Source organism: Oratosquilla oratoria, chromosome 18 (assembly GCF_046742065.1).
Source record: "Oratosquilla oratoria isolate Oo_2021 chromosome 18, ASM4674206v1, whole genome shotgun sequence".
NCBI lineage: Eukaryota > Metazoa > Arthropoda > Malacostraca > Stomatopoda > Squillidae > Oratosquilla > Oratosquilla oratoria.
Genome location: NC_134794.1, coordinates 16671967 through 16696167, shown reverse-complemented (window position 1 = coordinate 16696167; position 24201 = coordinate 16671967). Strand labels below are relative to the sequence as shown.

General features: G+C 37.5%; 1 protein-coding gene across 3 annotated transcripts in view; it reads right to left on the bottom strand.

The window, feature by feature from the left end:
• Positions 1 to 5185: 5185 nt before the first annotated feature.
• The window catches only part of LOC143035095 (uncharacterized), a 71724-nt gene continuing 52708 nt past the window's right edge, over positions 5186 to 24201 (bottom strand). For 2 of the 3 annotated variants that reach the window (XM_076201640.1, XM_076201639.1), the window contains 3 exons: positions 23990 to 24201; positions 10997 to 11249; positions 5186 to 7285 (listed from right to left, as the gene is read on the bottom strand). The exon at positions 23990 to 24201 is cut by the window's right edge and continues 156 nt beyond it. In XM_076201640.1, the coding sequence (XP_076057755.1) occupies positions 7206 to 7285; positions 10997 to 11249; positions 23990 to 24201 (545 nt within the window). In that variant the 3' untranslated portion in view covers positions 5186 to 7205. Of the gene's footprint in view, positions 10527 to 10996; positions 11250 to 23989 lie in introns of all 3 variants that reach the window. The other variant, XM_076201641.1, reaches the window with a different exon arrangement.

Sequence of the window (24201 nt, the reverse complement as noted above, 5' to 3'; positions counted from 1 at the left end):
ATAAGAATCGAAGAGTAACAGTTGGATCTTCGTCAATGATGGCCCGCGCACGGACCGTCGTTGCTTCGGTCACGGATGTCCGAGGGCGGCCAGGACGATGATCATCTTCTAGCTGCAATTTTCCGGCTGCGAAAGCTCGAATCCAGCGGGAAACAGTTTCCAGTGATGGAGTAGACTCGGGAAAAACTTGCAACAATTCCTCTCTGATCTCCGTTGCTTTTTTCCCGAGTTTCCACCTTGTGAAGGTGTAGAATCTGCAGCCTTCTTTCGAAAAATCTATGTTTCCGGTTAGAGAGGCAAACCAACAATGACGCAATCGCACAGCGCAACGATAAAATGTAAGCTAGACAAACAGCGACAAGCTCAAACATGTAACAACAGGCAACACTTGCTGCCCCTTGCTCCCCGCCCCCCCCCCAACACTTATAGTCTCTCAGCTACGAGTCCGACTGTCATTACTTTCTGATCACCCCTGGTAAAGTTCCTTTATTCGCTTTTTCTTGCAAAGAAAAAAAACCGTAATATATGATATCCTTTGCCATTACCTGTGCATGGCGATATGTCTCAATGTTAGTCTGTACGTTACCTGTTTATGGAATATATTGTGTGTGTGTGTATATATATATATATATATATATATATATATATATATATATATGTATATACATATGCGCGCGCGCGTGTGTGTGTGTGCGTGTTTGTGTGTGTGTGTGTGTGTGTTTGTGTGTGTGTGTGTTTGTGTTTACTTAGTTTACCTAGTTGTACAGTATTATGTTCGTAGAGGCCCGCAGTTGTATCTTTCCGCATCCACTTCTTTCTTAAAATCGTGTATAGTTTTATTACTTACAGTTTCCTCTTTCAATTTTTTCCATGTATCTATTACTCTGTGTGGAGAGCTGTTCAAAGATTTCAATCCCTTTCATAATTCTGTAGATGGTTATCAAATCGCCGCTTTCTCTTCTTTGTTCCAGAGATGATAAGTTTAGTTTGTCCAATCGTTGTTCGTATGTCAACTTGCAAAGTGTTGGTGCCATCTTTGTCATTGCTCTTTGAATTCTTTCTGGTTTCTTTATGTTTCTTTTTTGTCCTAGGTGTCCACAGTGACGCTGCGTATTCTAATTTTGGTCTTACCAGCGTAACTAGTATCTTATTTGCCATTTCCTCATCCATGTAGTCAAAGGCCACTTTCATTGATCCTACTAAGTTGTAAGTTTCTCCAATTATTTTGTTTACGTGTTTGTCTGGTGTCATGTCGTTTGATATAATTACTCCTAGGTCCCTTTCTGAGTTTCCTTTCATAATTTCTTTTGTGTGTGTGTGTGTGTGTGTGTGTGTGTGTGTGTGTGTGTGTGTGTGTGTGTGTGTGTGTGTGTGTGTGTGTGTTTATGTGTGTGTGTGTTTGTGTGTGTGTGTATTCATAATAGAACTGCATGGTGTTATAAAAGGCAAAGACAACTTTGTAAAATTTCCATTTCATTTGGCAAAGTGACTAATGCTTCTAAGCCGCCTGAGGGTGGTTGACCAAGGTGTCTTTGACACAGGCGGCAGATCTTTCCTCAGATCACAAGCCATTCATAACACCATGCAGTCATATTATATACTATATATACATACATACATACATATATACATATATATATATATATATATATATATATATATATATATGTGTATGTGTGTGTGTGTGTGTGTGTGTGTGTGTGTGTGTTGTATACATAAGTATATATATATGTATGTATATATGTATATATATATGTATATGTATACATATATGTATATATATATATATATATGAATATATATATATATATATATATATATATATATACACATACATACACCAAGGCTTTTTCCCCCTTACAAGGGAGGTAGCCAAAAAGGAAAAGGAATAAAATCATTTCCACCCATTCCATCTCTGAATACACTCCACACCCCTCCACCCTCCCTCTTATCTTAGCACCTACTGGATGACGGGTCATCCCTGCACCTTGTCCACTGCCCTGGGTCAGAAGCAGTGTCGCAAGACACAGCACATCCACAGCAAGGCCGCTTCATTAAATCGGCGACCCCCCCTTCTGTCCCTCCATACATAAAAGGAGAAGACGAAGAGAAATCCCTTCGGGCTGCGTCAAATTTTGCTCACACATACTACCTCACCCCCCATCCCCCCCGCCCATTCCACCTCATGCAATCACATCATCATCTATATACAACCATTCTCCATTCACCCCTGTCTTCTGTCCCCTCCCGTCCTTCCTCAACAGACATTCCCCTCTTCCCCAAAGCCCCCTTCACCCCATCCATCCACCTCATCCTAGGACGTCCCCTCATCTTCGCTCCCTCCACATCTGCCTTCCATACCTCTTTTACTAGTCTTTCTTCACTCATTCTTTCCATGTGTCCAAACCATCCTAATACTCTTTCACCAACCCTATCTCCCAACTCCCTTTCCACCCCTGTTCTCCTCCTCACCTTATTTCTCACTCTATCTAGCCTAGTAACTCCCATCATACTTCTCAGACACCTCATCTCAAACACATTCAAACTCTTTCTCTCTTCCTCTCGTATGTTCCATGTTTCTGCCCCATACAGTGCTGTTGGCACAATCATTCCTTCATACAGTCTCCTCTGATCATCCAGTCCCAAATATCTAGTCCTCATTACACTTTTCATCCTCCACGGCACTTACTCGCTTCTCTCCATCTACATCTTCCCTCCACCTCCGTTCCCCCTTTCCCTGCCACATTTGTACCCAAGTATCTAAAACTATCCACTTCCTCTAGTCGCTCTCCCTTAATGATCACTTCCAATCTGCTGCCACTTTCACCCCTTGAACATCTCATCACCTTACTTTTACCCACATTTATCTTCAGCTTTCTTCTATCACACACTCTCCCAACTCTGTCACCAACTTCCTCAATCCCTCCTCCGATCCTGCCACGTATACATATATATATATATATATATATATATATATATATATAAGCATATATATATATATATATATGTATGTATATGTATATATATATAAAAATATATATATATATATATATATATATAAATATATATATATATATATATATATATATATAACAAGAGTAGATAACGTACAGGTAAGTAACAGTGAGACAGACCGCCATGCGCAGATCATCGCAAAAGAGGTCAGATGGTCAGATAGTGCGTCTTTTGTGCAAGAAGAGGAAATAAGAGGAATTTTACTGCCACTCCATCACTTTTTATGTGATGGAGTGATGTGGCAACAGCGTGGAGTCCTGGGGTTTCACCTGGCCGCGCCCAAAGGCTCAAGTTGAAACGACTTAGACAGTGAACATCCAGCAAGTGAAAAAGATCAGACGGGAGCCCTGTTTCCACGTGGATTTTACAAATATTTTATTCAGTTTGAGTTCCTGGAAATGCGGAACTTGTGTGTGTGTCTGCGATAAGTGGCATTATCAGTGTTAGTGTTGCAGTGTCTTGTGGTGTTTGTTTTTCGGTGTTATTTGGTTTGTAATTGCGTGGGGGGGGACAAATTATCGGATAAGGTGTTGGAAACACCGCGCATTTGAATCCTCGTGTGGAGCAGTTCGCCCCGTAACGGTAAGTGCTGAGACAAGTCAATCTACGCTTCATACACGAACACACACCTTAGTAAAACCCATATGACTTCATTCAGCTATAGGTTCTCGAGCCACAGATAGATTCCCCTCCCCTTTACCCTAAGGATAAGGTGCTGCACACCACTAAACCCGGAATAAAATCAGTAAGGCCAAAGTGTTGAAAAACGAACACATGCTGCAGCACGCGAGTGGTCCACGCAAAATAAACAATGACTGCACCAATGGTATACATTCATATTGCTAGTGTATAGGGATGATGTTAAGGGTTTCCAAGTTGGTAATTCTTAAGAAGATCGCACGTTCCAAATCAAACCTGACCAAAAATACACTCAGTCGTGGAGATAGCCTTTATTCAATTTATGAGTGATCGTATTACTACGATCACAGCTATAGCATTCCCGCAGGGAATGTAGTTTTATATCCTCTATTTTGCATTTACAATATTATTTCCCTCTTTTCGTGCGGACCTGTTATGAATTTAAGCATCTTGCGTTAATAGGTCAACAAGAAATTGGCAATTGTGGTGTACCGTTTTGACGCGTTATGCAGACTACGGTTCAACACATTTTATTGGCACTGAATTGTTATCTAGTAGGGGGCAAGGGTTACATGGATGCAGCACCGTTAACAAAAATATAAAGGAAAACTGATACTTTGTAGGAATGTGCAGTCATGTTGATCGCGTTTAAACAGAACTATACTTCCTTGGGAAACCATCCACCTACGAACTGGTGACGAACATTTTCAGTCGTGTTTATTGTCTTACTAAATCAATTATTGAGGGAAATTCCCGAGGGCTCATTGGGAACAATTCATTGTTAGGTGATAATAAAAAGAAAGGTATGTGTGTGGCGTATTTCGACAAAGCTGAGTGGAAAAATAGAAAGCACCGATGTAGGATTCCTGAACACTGTAATGGAACAGTGCGTTGCTTCGTTTCAAAACATCATTCCTTTTCGAGATGCAGCCGAAAGAATCGGGGGTGGGAGATGGGGGTAAGTGGTTCATAGACACCTGGCTATGGATGTAGGTATAGTGGGTGTAAACAGTATTAATGTGGTCCGTTATTGCTTACATGTGCTCATGTTTACAATATTTACACTTGTTCACGCATTTCACTTAATAGAAGCATGTTTCAGGTTGTATTTTTGCACTGCATATACATTAGAGTACCATAGCTGGTATTAGCTTACAGTGTTCTTTGTCATTTGAGTCATTGAAGAGACACTATATAAAATATATGAGTGTTTATGCTCCAGGACTGTTGTTGTTAGATAGACCGTTGTAGGCTAATGTATAATACAATTCAGCCGTGTCCGAATGCCCACACATTGGCATCGTGGTTTAGATCATTTTATGTATCAAATGATTGAATTGTACTGACTGAAGCTGATATCTGATCATTGCAAATCATGATATATCAAGACTGTCCTGTTCTTATCTTGAGAGGTTGATACTTTTTTCTTTTCTTACAAATTGTTTTGCCAAGGTGGCTGTTTTTTCATCTTGTACAAGACAACTTTAGACATCAGGGGAATTGGTATGCAGGTATCAATAAAAGGCAGAAATGTTGAAATCATCATTGTTTTACCTGTTCAAAGCAGGAAGGAACATATCAAACCCTCCCCCAATCTGTTCCCCGAAATAATCATAGGCGGAAGATTACGTGGCAACTTAATCATGTGATAAGACACTCGCTTCACGCAGTATTGAGGAAATTTATTCATGGCGAACAAATTTATATTCTTGGTTGTATTCAGTGCTTGTGTCATGAAACTGTATCAGTGTTATCAGTATATAATTTTTAAAACATCATTATTATACATGACTAGTTAATGCTCCTATGTTATTTCTGTTGATAGTTGGGATCATATTACTGCGACACTACCTATTATGGTTTATCGATATTATCCCGTATTCCGTATTGTTCTAAAGTGTGTATAACCAAATCATGTTAACAGACGCTTCAGTAGGTGTTAATAAAACATTTAACTTTATCAAATAGGCCTTTAGATTAATCTTACAAAGAACAAGGAAATGAGCAAGCATCAACTAGACATACTGTCACAATACCCCCAGGATAGTTGTCTTTAAAAGCTGCTTAGAATGCACAATCCTTTGTAATATCCCGTTGACGGTAAACGTGGTTTCTGTACAGTAATGAAAACAGTCTAGATCTTTTTTAGTAAGGACTATTTATAACGTGTAATTCACTCTGACGCCAGTAGATTTTTTATTCACTTGAGTAAAATCAACCGTGAATAGCGATTACTGAAATCTCTCGTTGGGGTGGGGGTGGTGGTTCTGCGTTTACACAGATCACTTGAAGTTCCAGCCTCTCTAGATGAACTTGCCTGTGTACTGACTAGGATACAATATAGCCATAATGTCGAGTCGTCTATGTTTGTGGGTTTATTCTTAAGAGACTCAGCAGTGACTCCCCACCTCTGTTTGATGCATTTAGATATTAACATACTTTCTCTCATAAAGTGCATAGTCAACATATAGGCGCACTGAAGAAAATATAAAAAATAAATGCATGTACACGACATGTGTATTACCGAATTGACAGTAGATTTCCAGACAGGATATATTTCCTTCGTATGTAACTTCTTTACCCCTGAGGATATCTGTCTCTGGTTGAGAATCACTGCTCTACATAGACTTGTCGTCAGGCAAGAATTACATTTCACGTGACACATGTACACGCAAGAACCCCACTGTGAACTTTTATGAGTGTACTGATCTTTAAGTTGAAGCCTGAAAGTTCGAGGTTAAAACCTGAACCCCCGAGGTATAAACATGAACGTTAACTTTTTTCGTTATACACACTTCAGACGCCATACGTGTACACTTTATCAACAAATGTCAAATATCTTTTCTTGGTTATTACATTATGATGAGGTTTGGAAGAAATCAATTACATAAATTCCCTACATTCTGCAAATGTGTTTCACTATAGGTGTAATTAGTCTCAAGCGTCTTTTTCATTTCAACCACACTTCATTTTTTTCAACAAACAACTATTGATGTTATATTTCTATGGAGAATACAAGTTGTGGCACAACTAATATGTCAACACTGTTCCGTGTATATTAGACTTCAAGTGAAGAGGTCGATTAAAAAACAAAATGATAATTGACAGAAAGCCAAGGGAATTCAGGAATGTATTGCTTTTGTGAACGTACAATCTGTTTTGCATCCGCAAAGCAGAGAAAAGGGTAAGTTGGTGGTAACAGATTCTCCAGAATCTGTGTTGCTCATAGATCACCGTTTTCTTTGACGCTTAGCGTTTACTTTGGCGTTGTGAAGACTTTCTCAACGTGGTTGCGAGTGCGCTGTCGACGCTGTCAAGATTTGTGTTTTCTCCGTTTCATATAACATTCCAGAACATTCCCCTGAAAACAAAACTTAGATTCCGTGTTGGGCTATCGAGTTGGAAGAGAACATTAACCCTGTGTTATTGCAGATACAGCTAAGGTACATTCTTGTTAGTGTTAGACATTGCACGTAGAGATTGAATGTTATTGCAAGCCTGAAGAAATGGAGGTCTGATATTAGGCGTAGCATGCAGACTTCACAGTGCTGTTATGAAAGCCACCCTTGCATGCCACTTTGACGAGCCCGACGTCGTCGTCCCAGGTTGCAGATTTTGAAGTGACACATCACTGGAAAAGAGGAAAGTGCTTACAATGGGAACAGACGAGAAAGGAAAAAAGGAAAAAGTGTCTTTGTATCGCAAAGAAACAAACAGAAATATATGCGAGACGTTAGTTTGTTAAATGGCGATTATTTTTTTAGGAGACACCGAAATGGGATTTCTTTTTTTATGAAAACAAATTGATCGTTTTCGTGTATTCAGGAGGGTTGGGAATTCGAGTAAAGTTAGCTTCTTACTGGGAAATGTTCAAGGTGAATTGAGAGAGACTACATTTAAGATTCAGTTTCTAGTAACTTTTTATCAAATATGAATATGCGTTTCAGAAAAATATAGCAAGAAGATGCTGAAACACTGAATATTGTTAAGGCATGTTAAGACACACATAGAGACAATATGCTGAAAGAGACATTAGACCTTGTTAAGACATGTTAAGACACACAGACTTATTGCTGAAATAGACACTAAATCTTGTTAAGACGTACACAGAAATGTTAAGTGACTGAAGCAGAAAGCCAGTGAGTAAACAAAACGAAAGATAGGGTTTGTTTTAGAAATGTTTCTGTTTCTTCTTCTTCCTCTTCCCCCTTCCTCTTCTTTGTCTGTCCCTTCCTCTCCTTCCTCTTCTTCTCCTTTCTTCTTCTTCCTCTTCTTCTTCCCTTTCCTCCTCTTCTTTTCCTTCTTCTCCTTCTTTCTTCTTCTTCTTCCCTTTCCTGGCTCCCGTTCTTCTTCTTTTTCGTCTTCCTTTTCTTTTTCTTCTTCCTCTTCGTCTTCTTTTTCCAACGTTCTGCTCGCCACCCTTCCCTCTTGCGGAGTTAGCTATCAAACCATATCATCTTCGGAATAGTAACTACATCTCCCAGATAAAACAGAGGTCGGAACAGCACTTGGAAAGACTTGGCACAGAGGTACAGTACGTTGATCTAGTACAGAGACACGGAAAATGAATTGGAGATGCGACGCAACGAACATATTTTTCTTAACCAGTGCACATTCATAAATGAATATATATATATATATATATATATATATATATATATATATATATATATATATATATATATATATATATATATATATATTCCCTTACTGTGTGAGCGCGCGCATTTTGTGTGTGTGTGTGTGTGTGTGTGTGTGTGTGTGTGTGTGTGTGTGTGTGTGTGTGTGTGTGTGTGTGTGTGTGTGTGTGTGTGATCGTCGACACTGTATGTACCGAACGCCTGTACAAAAGTTGATGAAGTGTTTAGGGTTCATTCTCGTTATCTTAAACCAGGATTTTGTTGATTTTCTCTGTATTTGGATCAAAATTTAAAATTATAAGTGGCATCAACGTTGGATTCTGGACATCTTAATCTATTTTCTGTTTCTCCATTATTTTTAGAAATGATAGACATATTTCCTACATAACCCCACTTTATAGGTTTTATCAGTTATTGGTGCTAAAATACTGTTTTTTTTTTTTATCTACTGTACCTTTTTCATGTCGAATGAGGCAGTGGCAGAAATGTTTGTGATTTTATTTTTCAAAGACATCTGAAGGTCAGACAACTTTCCTTTCGAAGAGATTTTGCATCCAGGATGGTCTTGTTAGATCTTCTCATCAGTTTGCTTTTGTGCTCCATATCTGTCCACTTTTTTTTTCTTCTTCTTTTTCTTCTTTTTTCTTCATCTCCAGCTTCGCTCGTTATTCCTGGCCCGTCTCCCCAGAGCTCCTATTAGCGTTTCGTCTTCTTTTTCTTCTTTATCATTCGAATAGCTTTATTGGTACCGTGTGCGTTTATTTTACTTTGTCTCATTTATCTATATATATGTTTATTCATTTATCTATCTACTTATTTATCTATGTATTTATTTATTCATTCTTGTCGGAGGGTTGATTGTGTTCTTTTGTGTTTTTCTTCAACAATTATTTTTTTTTCCTTTGGCCTGCACAAGCTCGCCTTGTTCAAATAGAACGAAATTTTAATTTCTGAATGCTCTCACCATCCCATCTTTCTTGTGTTTTTGTCATTTTCATTTGCGTTTAATTTTTTTTTCCCATTTTTTTTTCTCTTTTTCTCTTTTTATCACATTTTTGTTTCTATTTTATATTCTCATTTGAACATTTGCTATAGATATATTAGTGCACCGTATATATAGTCAGCTGTTAAATTGAAATAATATATTTTAGACATGCTGTATGTGTGTGTGTGAGATTCACCATGGTCTTGGATCACGTGTTGGACTCGTGATCGACAGCTATTTCCCTCCCAGAAGAGAGTTCAGAGCTCATATATGAACGATCTATGGGTAATGCTGTGACCTTACACACACACACACACACACACACATACACATAGCTCTCCACCCACGAGAGTTGGAGTAACGACTCGAAGCGCTGCGATACTGAAATCATTTCAGCCCTGGGCGGGATACGAACCCGAACCTCCGTAGTGGCGGCCGCGGATGCTACCACTGCGCCGTGCGAGTCGTGTGTGTGTGTGTGTGTGTGTGTGTGTGTGTGTGTGTGTGTGTGTGTAGATAGGTTATGTGATATAAGTGTAGATATACATCATCTTTTATCATCTTTACTAAGCGTGATAGTTTCTGAATTGAATTATTCGTTACATTTCAAGGAACTAAACAAAAACATCTGCAAACTCCTTTATAAATATGGCTAACATGAAATCTGTTGAGAGTAGCGTTTTCAAGCACTTCAACATATCCACAACAAACCAAATCGCAGACTTGTGAAGGTAAGGAGTCTACGTCTGGAGCCGTTGAGTGGCTGCGGCCGAAGCCGTCACCTTGGTTCCAGTTATGCTCTTTAAGAACCATTAGGGCAGGTGACGTACAGCCACTGCTGGTAATCGGAGAGGAGTGCGGGATTCGAACCCACAACTAATCGAATGCGAGACCAGCACGCCACCGATGACGCCACCGGCGTAGACTACAATCCTTCTAAGATACTGATAACGAAGTCCAAGAAATTCCCTGAGTCATGAAAACCGTGCCATGATAGGCGGATCACGATTGTGGAGCAGAAGTGGACGGTGACGAGCGAACTCGCCCGAAGACTGAGACGGTTCGTCCCGTGATTTGAAAAAAAAACCGTTACGACAATTTCCTTGGTTCTATCTTCCGCTGCCCCTTCCCCTCCCCTCCCTTGTCCTTCCCCTCCCCCCCTTTTTGTTTTGATTTGTGTTATTTCCCTGGTCGGCAAATGATAAGAAAGAATTCACAAGTATTTGGTTTCTTGGTCGTCTGCGTATCTGAAACAGAAGGAAACGAAAAAAAAATTGAAACAATTTTTAGCTAAAAGCAACAACCGTCAAATCATGCCTAAACACTAAAATAAAATTAAAGTAACATAAGTTCACTGCTAAACTAAAAAGATAAAAAAAATTAATATAGATGTGTTGTTTGGTTGAATATGTGTGCTGTGGATGCAGGTAACAGGGTAAGAGGTCAAGTGATTTATTTTTCACTTAAACGCGAGTTTTTTATATAATCAAATACATTATTTGTCTGACTTGACGATCGAGGATACGGTAGTGTACTTGTCTCGTGTCGACACCATTGAATATACCCTGGCTTAACACTTAGTCTCCTCAGAAGTACCCCATGATCCTCTACAGAAAGGTCATCCAGATCTCGCATCCATACAGCAAGACGGGGATAAAAGAACGCAAATCATACCATCTAAGTAAACGGGAGAGACATGCACCCTCTTACGACTCACCTCTCTTGGCCCTTGGCTCGTTCAAATTAAGCTGAGTCACTTTGTTCCCCGGTTCTTCGAGAAGGGAATTGTCCAGGTTCGGGTCCCAGGCGGCCCCAACGCCTGCTGCAGCCGCCGCCGCTGCCATGGCCACTGAGGTTCCTCTTCCGCCCGTCATCCTTTGGGAGAAGGTCGTCGCCAGACGCGGTGGAGGAGACGACAACGACGTCTGGATCAGGTGGTTCAAAAGACGGTCTGGCTCCGGGTCTTCGCGCTGCGGGAGAGAGATTCAGTGTTAGATGGAAACAAGAGATCCTTGTGTCAGTTCCAGCTGTAGGGATTATATCTGATAACTGGCAGACACTTGAAACCCCGTTCTCACCCACTCATATACTTGTGACAGTTATCAACTTGATCATAGGCTAGCTTATATCAGAGTGCATCACACTACATAAACATTTACAACCACAACCCTTGCTCATAGCAGACCGAGTTTGCTGTTACAAGACGTTACAAGGCGTATTTCCTCACAGGAGATGACCCGAGCATTCTGTATCTTTTTCCAGAAAATTCGTACTGGATGCACTTCTTTTAGCAAGCTAATACATTACCTGATCACTGTACACGTATGATTCTTTTTTTTCCACTAAACTCCATATACCACAAAACTCCTAAAGGCATCAGAAATATCTCCACAACACGCCAGACTATGGTGAAGGCATCACCCAGACTAGAAACAGTACTAATACAGAAAAGGCTTGGCCGCGCACACACACCAAAGTCCCTTTCCCCCCTTATAAAGGGTATAGTGAGATGGTCTTATGTAAATATAATGATGGTGATGATATTAGTAACAATATATGTTGCTGCAGTTTTTCACTGACCGGAAACCACTAACTCCTCAATCGACAGAAACGTTCTTCTGACCCTCCCATAGATCTCTCCGGGAAGAAATTTTAGCCTCGTATCTGTGTTGATCCTCTCACTAACAAAGGGTTGCCAACCGTCCTTTATTTCAAAGGACAGTCCTTTATTCAGCTCTATTTGTCCTTGTCCTTTATTGAGATTTGAAATTACACTGTCCTTTATTTTGAAATCGTTTTGAGTGGTAGTTCATATTCCTGATCCCAAGACGTGATTGCAAAAGCGTTTACTTCTTGTAGGAGTGCAGACTGTCAATTCTGCAGTCTGCACAATACCAAAAGCAGAGCGGCAGGCCGCAGACTAGGGTGTAAAATTAGCCTCATTTTATGTTTAACTCAACTCTCCATTTAAAAAAAAGGGCACTCATTTTGGGAAAACCAGAAAATCGTAAATGTTACTAAATCTGGGAATCGCCACCAAGAAAAAAGAAAAGAAAAAATAATGGAGAAAGAAAGGTGCCGTTGGATGTTTGGAAAGGCAATACCTCCGCCTATCAACTGAACTCACGAAGAACCAAAATAAATATGACGTAATACACAAGGTAGTAATGAGGCCCTTCACAAAATCTAGCCGTAATTTGTTATAAATACCAGAACAGTGAAATCTATGTGAGAAAACTTGTAATAGTAGTGCCAATATTTCATGTTATAATCAGATATTTGGAAAAACAGAATAAATTTCGGTGAAAATTCAACATTACAAAGGATTACAAAGGCGGAGCATGCCGACAGGAGACCTTTTGGTCCATATCTAGGTCGGATGCGAAAAAATCATAATAATAAAATAATAAATAAAAACTATAATAATGTAAATAACAAATAAAATACACAAATAAATGCATAGGTATAGTTAGATAATAAACAAACAGGTAAAAAGTAAATAATAATAAATTGACATAATTTATAACTAATAATAAATGAAAATCAGACAGACAAATGATAAAACAAAAACAAATAATATAAAATTATAATCATTACAGTATCTTGCTTAGGTGTTTATCTAAATGATTCTTAAAGCTTCGAACTGAACTACATTGCACTACCTGTGCAGGAAGTTTATTCCATTCATTAACTACACGGTTGGCAAAGTTGTTTCTACCCACTTCCAAATTGAATCTATTTCCTGACATTTTGAGACCATTATTTCTTATCGGATTTTCATTCAATGTGAAATTTTCGTCACGTTTGATGTCATTTCCCTTTAGAATCTTAAAGACCTGTATCAAGTCACCTCTGAGTCTACGCTTTTTTAGGGAAAACAGATTCATATGTTTTAGTCGATTTTCGTATGATTTATTTTTGATATTTGGAATCAGTTTTGTGGCTCGCCGTTGTACTTTTTCCAGTCTGTCAATGTATTTAATGAGATTCGGTGACCATACGGAAACAGCATATTCCAAATGTGGACGAACTAACGATTTATATAGCTTGTTAATGAGTGATGGACTTTTGAAATCAAAAGATCGCGCAATGAGTCCTAGAATCTTATTTGCTTTCTCAGAGGCTGAAATACACTGCTTGGATGATTTGAGGTCGTTACTGATAATTGCGCCGAGATCTTTTTCACTATCCACTTTTGTTAACGAATTTCCAAATAACTTGTAATCGTACTTACTGTTATTTTTACCTATGTGCATTACCTTGCATTTACTTGTGTTAAATTTCATTAGCCACTTTTCAGACCATTGCTGTAATTTATCTAAATCTTCTTGAATATCTAATTGGTTTGAGTGATCATTTGCCACTCCGCACAGTTTTGTATCATCAGCAAATTTGGAAACAGTAGATTTTTAGTCCATGGTCTATATCATTTATATATACTATGAATAGAAGTGGCCCAAGAACGGAACCCTGAGGAACTCCACTTGCAACATTTTTCCATCTAGAAGTTTTTCCATTTAAAACAACTCTCTGTTTTCGACCATTCAACCAATTACTAGTCCAACTTAATAGGCTACCACTTATTCCGTGTAAAGCTAATTTAGTAAGTAGTCTTTCGTGTGGGACGGTATCAAAAGCTTTTGCAAAGTCTAGATATATTAAATCTATATTGTTTCTTTTGTCATAATTCGAGATAACTGTGTTGTAGAATTCGAGTAAGTTAGTCACGCAAGAACGTTTCCGTCTGAAACCAAGCTGGCTATCATTTATCAAACGGTTACTTTCTAAATGATGTTCGATAGCATCTCTGATGATAGTTTCCATTATTTTTCCTACGATTGAAGTCAAACTTATAGGCCTATAGTTATTTGGCTTCTTTTTGTCACCTTTTTTTGAATATGGGAGTAACGTTAGCTAGCTTCCATTCTCTTGGGACATCTCCGGATATGATGGATTTCTTGAAAATAATTTCTAATGGAACAACAATCTCATTTTTCATTTCATTTCAAATTCTTGAATGACAACCGTCAGGTCCTGGTGTTTTATTAACTTTGAGTTTATCTATACACCTTTTAATTTTTTCTTTTGTTATATTTACCGTAGTAAGTTTACCCTAGACTTTTCACAGGTTTCAGTTTGGAATTCACTTTGAGGTGTTTCGTTTACGAATACCGAGCTAAAATAATTGTTTAAGATATTACACATTCCTTCATTTGAATATTCAAGTTGACCGTCAGCAGATAATAGTGGACCAATGTGATTCCTAACAACCTTTTTATCTCTAATGTAACTATAGAATTCTTTGGGATTCTCTTTGGATTTATCAGCGATGTTCATTTCGTATTGTCGTTTTCTTTTCCTTATTGTCTTTTTTAAATCTCTCTGTATTGATACATAACTTTCATAGTCATTAAATTATCAAACCTAAATTTTTTAGTCCATTTATTCCCAAAATTTCAGAAATTTCTAGAAGTAGTAGAACATTTGAAGCTTGAAGGAAAGCTTAGATTAAAGATGGAGGAGCTTTTTGATGATGTAGTATTAATGCAAAGAAACTGTGACACTATCAAAAGCTCTGAACTCTTCTTAAACTCAAAAATAACAAGCAGGAAGTGGCATTTTATATTGAAAACTATAGACTAAATGTATCAATGTTTTCAAAATAGTTTCTTTTGAACTATCAAACCCTGGAACATCATCTTATTGTGAGTTTTTAGTTTAATGTCCTCTAAATGGTGAGATGAAAGGAACCTATGTTCTGTTGAATTAAGAATGAACTTCTCATATATTTTAACATAAAAAATAGTTTCTTGGAATTCGCTAAAACCATCAAAGATTATATAAATTTTCTGAAGGCAGCAAAAAGCCAAGGCAAATATCGTTTTAAAGATTAGAATCCTTTGATCAAGGTAAATTAAATGTCTTCTCATTCGTGTTTTTGTATTTTCATTTAGGTGACAGAAATGTAATTTTGAACTGTATTTGATATTGGCATCTATTATGATCTAGAAAATTATCTAGGAAATGTTGACCTCTTCTGGAACGTTCCATGACATGAAACGATGCGGGAAAACGCCGGAGGAACGGTACATCGTACAAGGCTTACAATTATTTGATTTATCTCTTTATTTGTTTATCTATTTATTTATCTATTTATATTATTTATTTTATTTTAATTTTATTGTGGGGAGTTTATTGACTTGACTAGGATATTTCTGTGTTAACGCGATATCCTGACGAGACAAATTCTCACAAACTGAGCAGATCTTGAATGTTTTAGATGTGCTGCTGCTGCTGCTTCTCCAGACATATTGCAGACACTGCACTTGCAGATTTCTTTATGGTATATTTCTTTCTATACACGATTTTTTGTTGTTAAAGTGATTTTTTCACTTATCTTATTTGATTTTTCTATTTATCTATCAATTGTTATAATAAAAATCATAATGATGGTAATAATAATAATAATAATAATAATAATAATAATAATAATAATAATGATAATAATAATAATAATAATAGTAATAATAATAACAACAATAATAATAATGATAATGACAATAATAATGATGATAATAGTTATTATTATTATTATTATTATTGTTGTTGTTGTTGTTGTTGTTATTATTATTGTTGTTATTACTATTAATATTATGTTGTTAGTTATAATTATTATTATTATTATTATTATTATTATTATTATTATTATTATCATTGTTACCGTTATATTGCTATTATTATCATTATTATTATTATTATTTATATTATTGTTATGATATTTTATTTGTTTATTCCCTATTTATCTATTTCCTTGTCACTATTAATTAATACTATTATAATTCTTTTTATATAAAAGTATATCGGTGTGACAGCAAATTCATGGATATTTATGAATATTTATCCATTTCATGTATAGTACGTTTTAAGTATATTTGTAAAATAAAATTTAGACAAAATTGAGCAACAAACATAATATTTACATAACGAAAATTATAGGTTGCCAGATAGACCTGACCGGTGTATGTAAACAGTTTATGAAATTGGACTATTTTTTTCATGCATTCAGGAATTCTTGATATGGGTATGCTTTTCATAGAAAAAAATCATACATCATCACACGGTATGTGTGGAAATAGTAAATCAAGAGATGTAAACAAAAGATGATTATCTAATTGAAAAACCGACAACTGGTAATGGAAACGACGGGGCTGAAATTTTGCTACGCAGCAGCGCATTTCCGCTGATTAGGTAGCGAACGGCTGGGACGAGTTGACAACATAATCACTTGTTTGGTTACTTCAAGTAATTGAGTTGTTTGCCTCAGCCTGTTGACCGTGACTGACTTTTCTTGTTCATTTTTGACCCCGTTTTCATGATTTATTGGCCATGTTGATCAAGTCTCGTTTAACAAAGAACTTCAATATAACCGAATAGAATTGTGTGGTGGAGGGGCAGAGAAAATGAACAAATCAGTTTGGTGAAAAAGGTTCGTCTGGGGGCGTCGTGGAAGTTCGAATCCCGCTCAGAGTCGACACGTGACGGCAGTAAAAGAATAAGATCTCAGATTACCGAGATCTGACACGGGCTATCATGCTTACCCACCTCGCAGACCGGATAGTGGTTGGGGAGTTGAAGGAAGGAAAAGGAGGAAAGAAAGAAAACGGAAGAGGGGGCCAAGGAAGATGGAGAAATAATGTGGGATTATAGAGAAGTTGTTCCCACTTTCACGCCCAGGAGTTGGGGAAGGGAGTGGGAGAGAGAGTTACAGAGAGAGAGAGAGAGAGAGAGAGAGAGGTGACCAAGAAGACCGCTTCCACCATGGTGGGTAATAGGTGGAGTGGAAGGAAAGGTGGAATGGAGCAAAGCCGTGGTGGAAGGGAGTGTTGGAGAGAGAGAAGGAGGAAGGGAGTATCGTGGAGTAGTACAGAGACCACTTGACGATGAAGTAGAGGTAGACCAGTATTTTTTCTTCTTCTTTATCAGCCCAGGTGTAGATTTATCCAACAGGCTCGGAGTAGAAGAATTACGTGTTAGGTGTTGTGTATATAATGCCAGAAAATTTCGTGTTTATTTCGTAATATGCTATATATGTATTCCTGGCCATATTTCATATACGTGATTGGAATATATATTTTCCCTTTTTTCTATAATAATTTTATTTTGTACAAAACATTAATGTTCGTTTTTTTTTCTTCAAATTACTTATAGTTCTGCATCGTTAATTAAGGGTGAGTTGTTTTGAAATCCCAATTAGGTAAATATATAACAGGAGCGGTTGACTTGCTAGTAGTGGCTGAGGATTGTAAGAACAGAGAAAAACAAAAGACTAATTTACGGATTATCGAAGGAAATACTTGCGAACTCTGTCTTCGTAATAACATTTAATCATAATTACAATATCCCTCAGTTTACCATGTCACATTAACCATGTTATCCCTTTCTCAAAATGTTATCATTGATATATATAGTTAAATTAAAATACTAGAGATATTTTCGTTTATTTATTGTGTTTGAACGTTGTACATCTCTAATGACTATTGCCAAAGATGCCAAAAACATCAATGGGACGAATGGAGTTGCATGATTGAAGCTAATTGAGGAATTCTTGGCTTTTTGATTTTTAGAATTCTTATTTTTTTTCTGTCAACCCTCCATTACCTCTGAAAAATTGTTAAATTACCCCCGGGGGGTAATTCACCCCCAGTCTGGGAACTACGGCACTACAGGAAAGGAATGAAAAGTGAAGAAAACGGAATCTAGTGTTTTTGCTATACAGAATTCCAAGTATCTCAGTTTCCAAGTGCGACCGACGGTTTGAATATAATTTCATCGGTGTGACGCTATATTATTTGTATTACTTTTTTCAGTAATATCAGTTGCTTAGACATTTGGTGTAATTATATTCATATGCTTTTGTAGCTAATAAAATTGAACCTTATGTGTATACTGTATATGTATGTATATATATATATTATATGTATATATATATATATAATATATATGTGGGTATATACATCTATATATATATATATATATATATATTGAATCTTATATGTATACTGTATATGTATATATATATATAATATATATATATATATATATATATATATATATATATATATATATATATTATATGTATATATATATATATATATATATATATATATAATCAATTTTTCATGATTTTCATGATTTGAAGTGAAAACGTCCCTTTTAGCTTAATTTTTTCTTCTTTTCCTCTTGTGTGTCTTCTTTATCTTCTTTTTTTATTCTTCTTCGTTTTCTTCTTTCTCTTTATCTTTGTTCTCCTCTTCATATTCTTCTTTCTTTTTCATCCTCTTTCTTCTCGTTTTGCTTTCTTCTTCTTTCCTTTATTCTCTTCTTTATCCTCTCCTTCTCTTTGTCTTCATTCTCTCTCTTTTTTTTCATCCTCTATTTCTATTTTCTTCTTCTTTTCCTCTTTCTTCTTTGCATTATACACTTGTATTTGGACGTTCCTGTGTTGCTGTAGTTGATGCTGTGGCAATTTCTTTACCAATGAATCACATCTATTTAACTAAAAAAAAACATTAGATAATGATAATCATTACTGCAGGATCTCCCTCCTTACTGTTTTACCTCCCCTCTCTTTGTTCTGAAACTTGTTCACAACTGGACAAGTACTGAACGCGTTGCTTCCGGCGTTTGTGACATCTCCTCGTCTTCGTTCTTCCGTTGTTTCTTGTTCTTCTTTCTTTCTTTTATTTCTTTTGTTCCTATTTTCTTGTCTTTTATATTATTTTTTCTTCATCTTTCCTTCTTTTATTGTTTTTTCTTTTTTTTTCTTTTCTTTTTTTCGTCACCTTTCCTTCCTTTCGTCGTTCTTTTGTTTTTATTTTTGTTCATTTTGTTTTGTTTTCTTTAGCTGTCTTTATTTTTCGTTATCTTTCTTTTTTATCGATGAGGAGGTTCTCTGCATTCTCTCGTTCTGGTTCTTCAACATTTTGTTATTTTTACATCCCTATTTTATCATTATTTTTCTCCTTTCTCTTTATATGTGTCCAAAATAAATACTAGAGTGTGTGTGTGTGTGTGTGTGTGTGTGTGTGTGTGTGTGTGTGTGTGTGTGTGTGTGTGTGTGTGTGTGTGTGTATGATGAATATGGGAATAGACAGAACAAGAGATATAATAGGAACTAGTAAGGAATTGATAGTCAGGCGTACCTCTGCTGTTCCATGAAGAACGACGAGAGGACGTTTTCTCGAATTACCCAATAAAAGCCACTTGTTGTCCGAGTCTACATTCCTACTGGACACCATCAGTCTCTACCATCCACATTCCTCCTTAGGTCTTCGAACCGACTTCATCTTCACGCTCCTGTCTTGATAAATTCTCGGAGATCATCCTCAGTTTATGAATATTTCACAAAGATTTTGGATATATTTTTTTGTGAAATTTGTCTCTGTAGCGGTTGGGCTTGGCGCTTCAGTTCCCGCGCTTCGAGCCGACGATGACGTCAAGTCGCCTTTGTCCATTGGCGGGTTTTCCAGCAGTCAAACTGCTATTGTCCTTTTTAAATTTTATTGTACAAATAATGGCCTAGATGCATGTGCATTTTTAGTGATAGAATGTCCCTCATAGAGAGAAATATATGTATTCTGAAATTAATTTCACAAACATAACTTTCAGATATCGTTGTCCCTGATGTACTTTCATCTATCAAAGAAAACCCAATCTTTTGAATGACGATGATATAAGTATAGAAAACATAAAATCAAGTGTGTGTTGCCTGATTTAAGTTTGGTATATGTAAAATGTCGTTTTTATTGTATGATAACTAGAGTACAAAGAAAAAAAATAACAAGGGAAACAATATTTTTCTGAATGAAGAAATGTCGACGAAAATTCCAATGTTAGTTCATTTCTGATTTTAAATATACCCCTCAATTTTTCTGCTTATAACTCTCGTCAATTAATCACAAGTGTCATTCTGTTTTCATCATAATCAGCCCGGATACACACAAATAAGAAATTAAGATAATTAAAACTTTTCCTATAAAACTGTTGGAACCCTAATTTTTCGAATTTCTATTCCAGAGATCGCTTCAACAATTAATTTTTCACCCAAATAATTTGTATTTCATTGAAGCCAAATTATATTGCGTTAGCAACATGCGGTGATTCACTGACAATAAATAAATGAAAAAAAATAAAGAAAATGGACCACAACACTGACAAATCTCAAAAGTCGTCATTCTTTTTTTCTGCAGATGAACCAAATAATCATTATCATCAGAATTATGAACTTGAAATATATTTGTATAAGATATCTTGTGCTTATTCAAGCAAAGATTGTGGCCATTACATATATAGGACAGCATGATTTGAATTCACATCCACAGCGCGTGTTAATTTCCGTTTCCCGTGTCTCTGGTTTCAAGAGAATCCGTGTTTAACCTAACCTAACCTTCTTTGATATACTGTCAAAAGCCATAGCTCATAGAATCTATAGAAAACCAAAAACGTCCAAAAATATCCGAAATCGGGAAAATGAGCCACTGGATGATTTTTTTTTTTTTTTTTTTTTCAAAATCGACGGCCGCCTACGCCCGCGTCAGCGCCCATCCTGCCGACATCGTATTGACTCAGACGCTCCATCCCTCTTCTGGAGCAAATTGGTATGCCAGAGGAGCGTGGTTATCCACAGACAGAGCCAAGGACTTGGGTGAGAATTTAGTAAACTCCAAGGCTTGGCCAAGATGCAGCGAAAGTTTCACTATCGGACGCTTTCACCTACATAATTTTTGTGTACGTGGGGAGGCGCGTAGCTGCGGCCGAAGCCGTCACTTTTGCATTACAGACTGTTGGGACAGATCACAAAGTTGGGAATCGGAGAGGAGTGCGGGATTCGAACCCACAACTAAGCGGATGGCAGTCACGCTTCCGACGACGACGCCACCATCGCACGAATGTAACATATTGATAACTATTCTGGCTGTCACGACAGAAATCGAACGCGGACCTGCTGATTTCGTGTCACGTATCTTACCAACTGTGCCACGAAGGGTATAGAAAGAGAGGGACCTCATGTCATATGAGCCAGGACTTCGACGTCGATTCCGACCGAGGCTACTGTGTGAATATAAATTTTTACCCAACCCCCAACCCCATACAGAATATAAAAACATAAAAATGAAGGAGACTGCAAAAGACCGTGAGGCCTACACCTGGTAGTTCCAACTGTTTAGGACAACGTTGTCTTCAAGGATAGAAACGTTGGTGTTCGTGTATATATATATATATATATATATATATATATGTGTGTGTGTGTGTGTGTGTGTGTGTGTGTGTGTATTATATATATACATATATACGTGTATATATATATATATATGTATACACACACACACACACACATATATATATATATATATATATATATATATATATATATATGTATGTATGTATATGTATATATATTGGCGTTAAGGTATTCGGATGCCCTCTTGCTTTCAGCTATCACCACTGGCTATTCTAGTTACGAAAAAGGAACCACTCCTGTAAATAGGGTCTCCCCGTGGCTACGCATGGTAACTGGGTGCCTTGGGGCCCCAGGTTAACGTTACAAGAGATCTCGGAGCAGCAGGAGGCCCCAGCCCAGAGCTGTGGCCCACCGATGTGTGGACACGCCCTGGCTCCCCAACAACTCTTATCCCACTCCCTTCTGGGTTAGCCTTGGTTGCCATAAGGATACGGGAGATAACCAGGATCAAAAACAGCCGTGAGGGGTGATACTCCCCATCAACATGTCACTGTGAACACGACACTTACAGTTGGTCTCAAGGATAAGTCTTCCTAGTATGTGATGCCAGGCTTAGGCGGACTGCGCGGACGAAACCACTGGATTGGTTCAACGGACAGAAAGGCGAACCAGCAAAGCATTATGGAACGTAAATTGGGCACAGCAAGAAAAGAAAACGTTGTTAGACATTAACTGCATCCCAGCTTATCACCAGTCGTCTCGACTCCGTCTTGCTACTAAATCTAGATAGGGAAGACTAAGTGAGGCTGACGACTCTGAGGAACTCTTCCCTCACTGTAATCAAAGTCAAGCGCAAGTCATGACTCTGGATCAAAGTCATGGTTGTCTTCATTAATGAAGGACAAACATTTTATATATATACTAGCCAAATTACCCGCGCGTTGCTGCGAGTTCGTGAATCATCCCTAACTTAACCATACCCCACCTAACTTTAACCCTTAACCCTGGAGTGATAGGGTATCAGAATATATATGGTTATGGGGGTCTAACTGCAAAACCCTAGGAGGAGTTCGTGAACATGCAAATAAATAAACAAACAAACAAACAAACAAATTGACAGACAAATGAAAGATAATAATCCAAGTACCTTGGGTTATAAGGTTTCAGAATATATATGGTTATAGGGGTCTATCTGCAAAAACCTAGGAGGAGTTCGTGAATAATCTCTAACCTAACCATACCCCACCTAACTTTAACCCTTAACCCTAACCAAAATATATATTTTTATGAAAATGAAATATAGTTATCCAAGTACCTGGAGGGATAGGGTATCAGAATATATATGGTTATGGGGGTCTATATGCAAAACCCTAGGAGGAGTTCCTGAACAAACAAACAAACAGACAGACAAATGAAAGATAGTTTTCCAAGTACCTTGGGTTATAAGGTTTCAGAATATATATGGTTATAGGGGTCTATCTACAAAAACCTAGGAGTAGTTCGTGAATAATTACTTAACCATAACCCACCTAACTTTGACCCTTAACCCTAACCAAAATAATTTTTTTAAATGAAATATAGTCATCCAAGTACTTGGAGGGATAGGGTATTAGAATACGTATATGGTATGGGGGTCTATCTGCAATACCCTAGGAGTTCGTGATCAAACAAACAAAAAAACAGACAGACAGAGGCTACTACTTTATTATAATGTATATATATATATATATATATATATATATATATATATATATATATATATATATGTATATATATCACAATATATATATATATATCACAAATATATATATGTGTGTTTTTCCTTGTGTGTGTGTGCATATATGTGTGTGTGTGTAAAGAAATCACAAAACACACGTGATAAAATATTTTTGCAGAAACCACCGGGAAATTGAAAAAAACAGATACCGAACGTTTTCGTCTACCTTTGAAAATGTCTAAATAGACGAAAAAAATTGTACCTTTGAAAATGTCTAAATAGACGAAAACGTTCGGTATCCGTTTTTTTAATTTCCCGGTGGTTTCTGCAAAAATATGTGTGTGTGTGTGTGTGTGTGTGTGTGTGTGTGTGTGTGTGTGTGTGTGTGTGTGTGTACACCAGCCCATATATCCCATATTTTATATATTGTTGGTTTTAGTCTCCAGGAGACCACTTATCAACAGTGAATGAAATCGTTGGTCATCCCCACACTCCTACTTGTGATCTTACTCTGGGACGATGTGTCCTCAAAGGGAAGAAGCTCCTCTCCATTTCTTCCCGGAACCAATTGCGATCGCTTTCGAATAACGCCTGTCAGGGTTGTGATTGGTCAGGAAAGAAAGCGGTGTGTGGCTTCTTTATACTAAAGTCACGGTAAGTAAGAGCCTAGTCCCTTGTGATTCAGGTTAGCGGACCTCTCCTGAAAGCAGTTTCCACCGTTCCCGACCCTACCTGACGACCTTTGTACTCACCTCCGAAGTCTGAGATTGTCTGAGATCCTGTAAGGAGGACATCTTCTCGTTCTCGGCGGGCACGAAGAGGTCTTCGTCATCATCCTCAACAAACTCGGGAACGACGACATTTGAGGAGAGGATGGGGGAGGTGGCGGCGGAGACGGCGAGGCGAGGAGTGATGATGAACCCGGAGAGGCGGGTGTCCACGCTCTGCCTCCCCCAGAAGGACC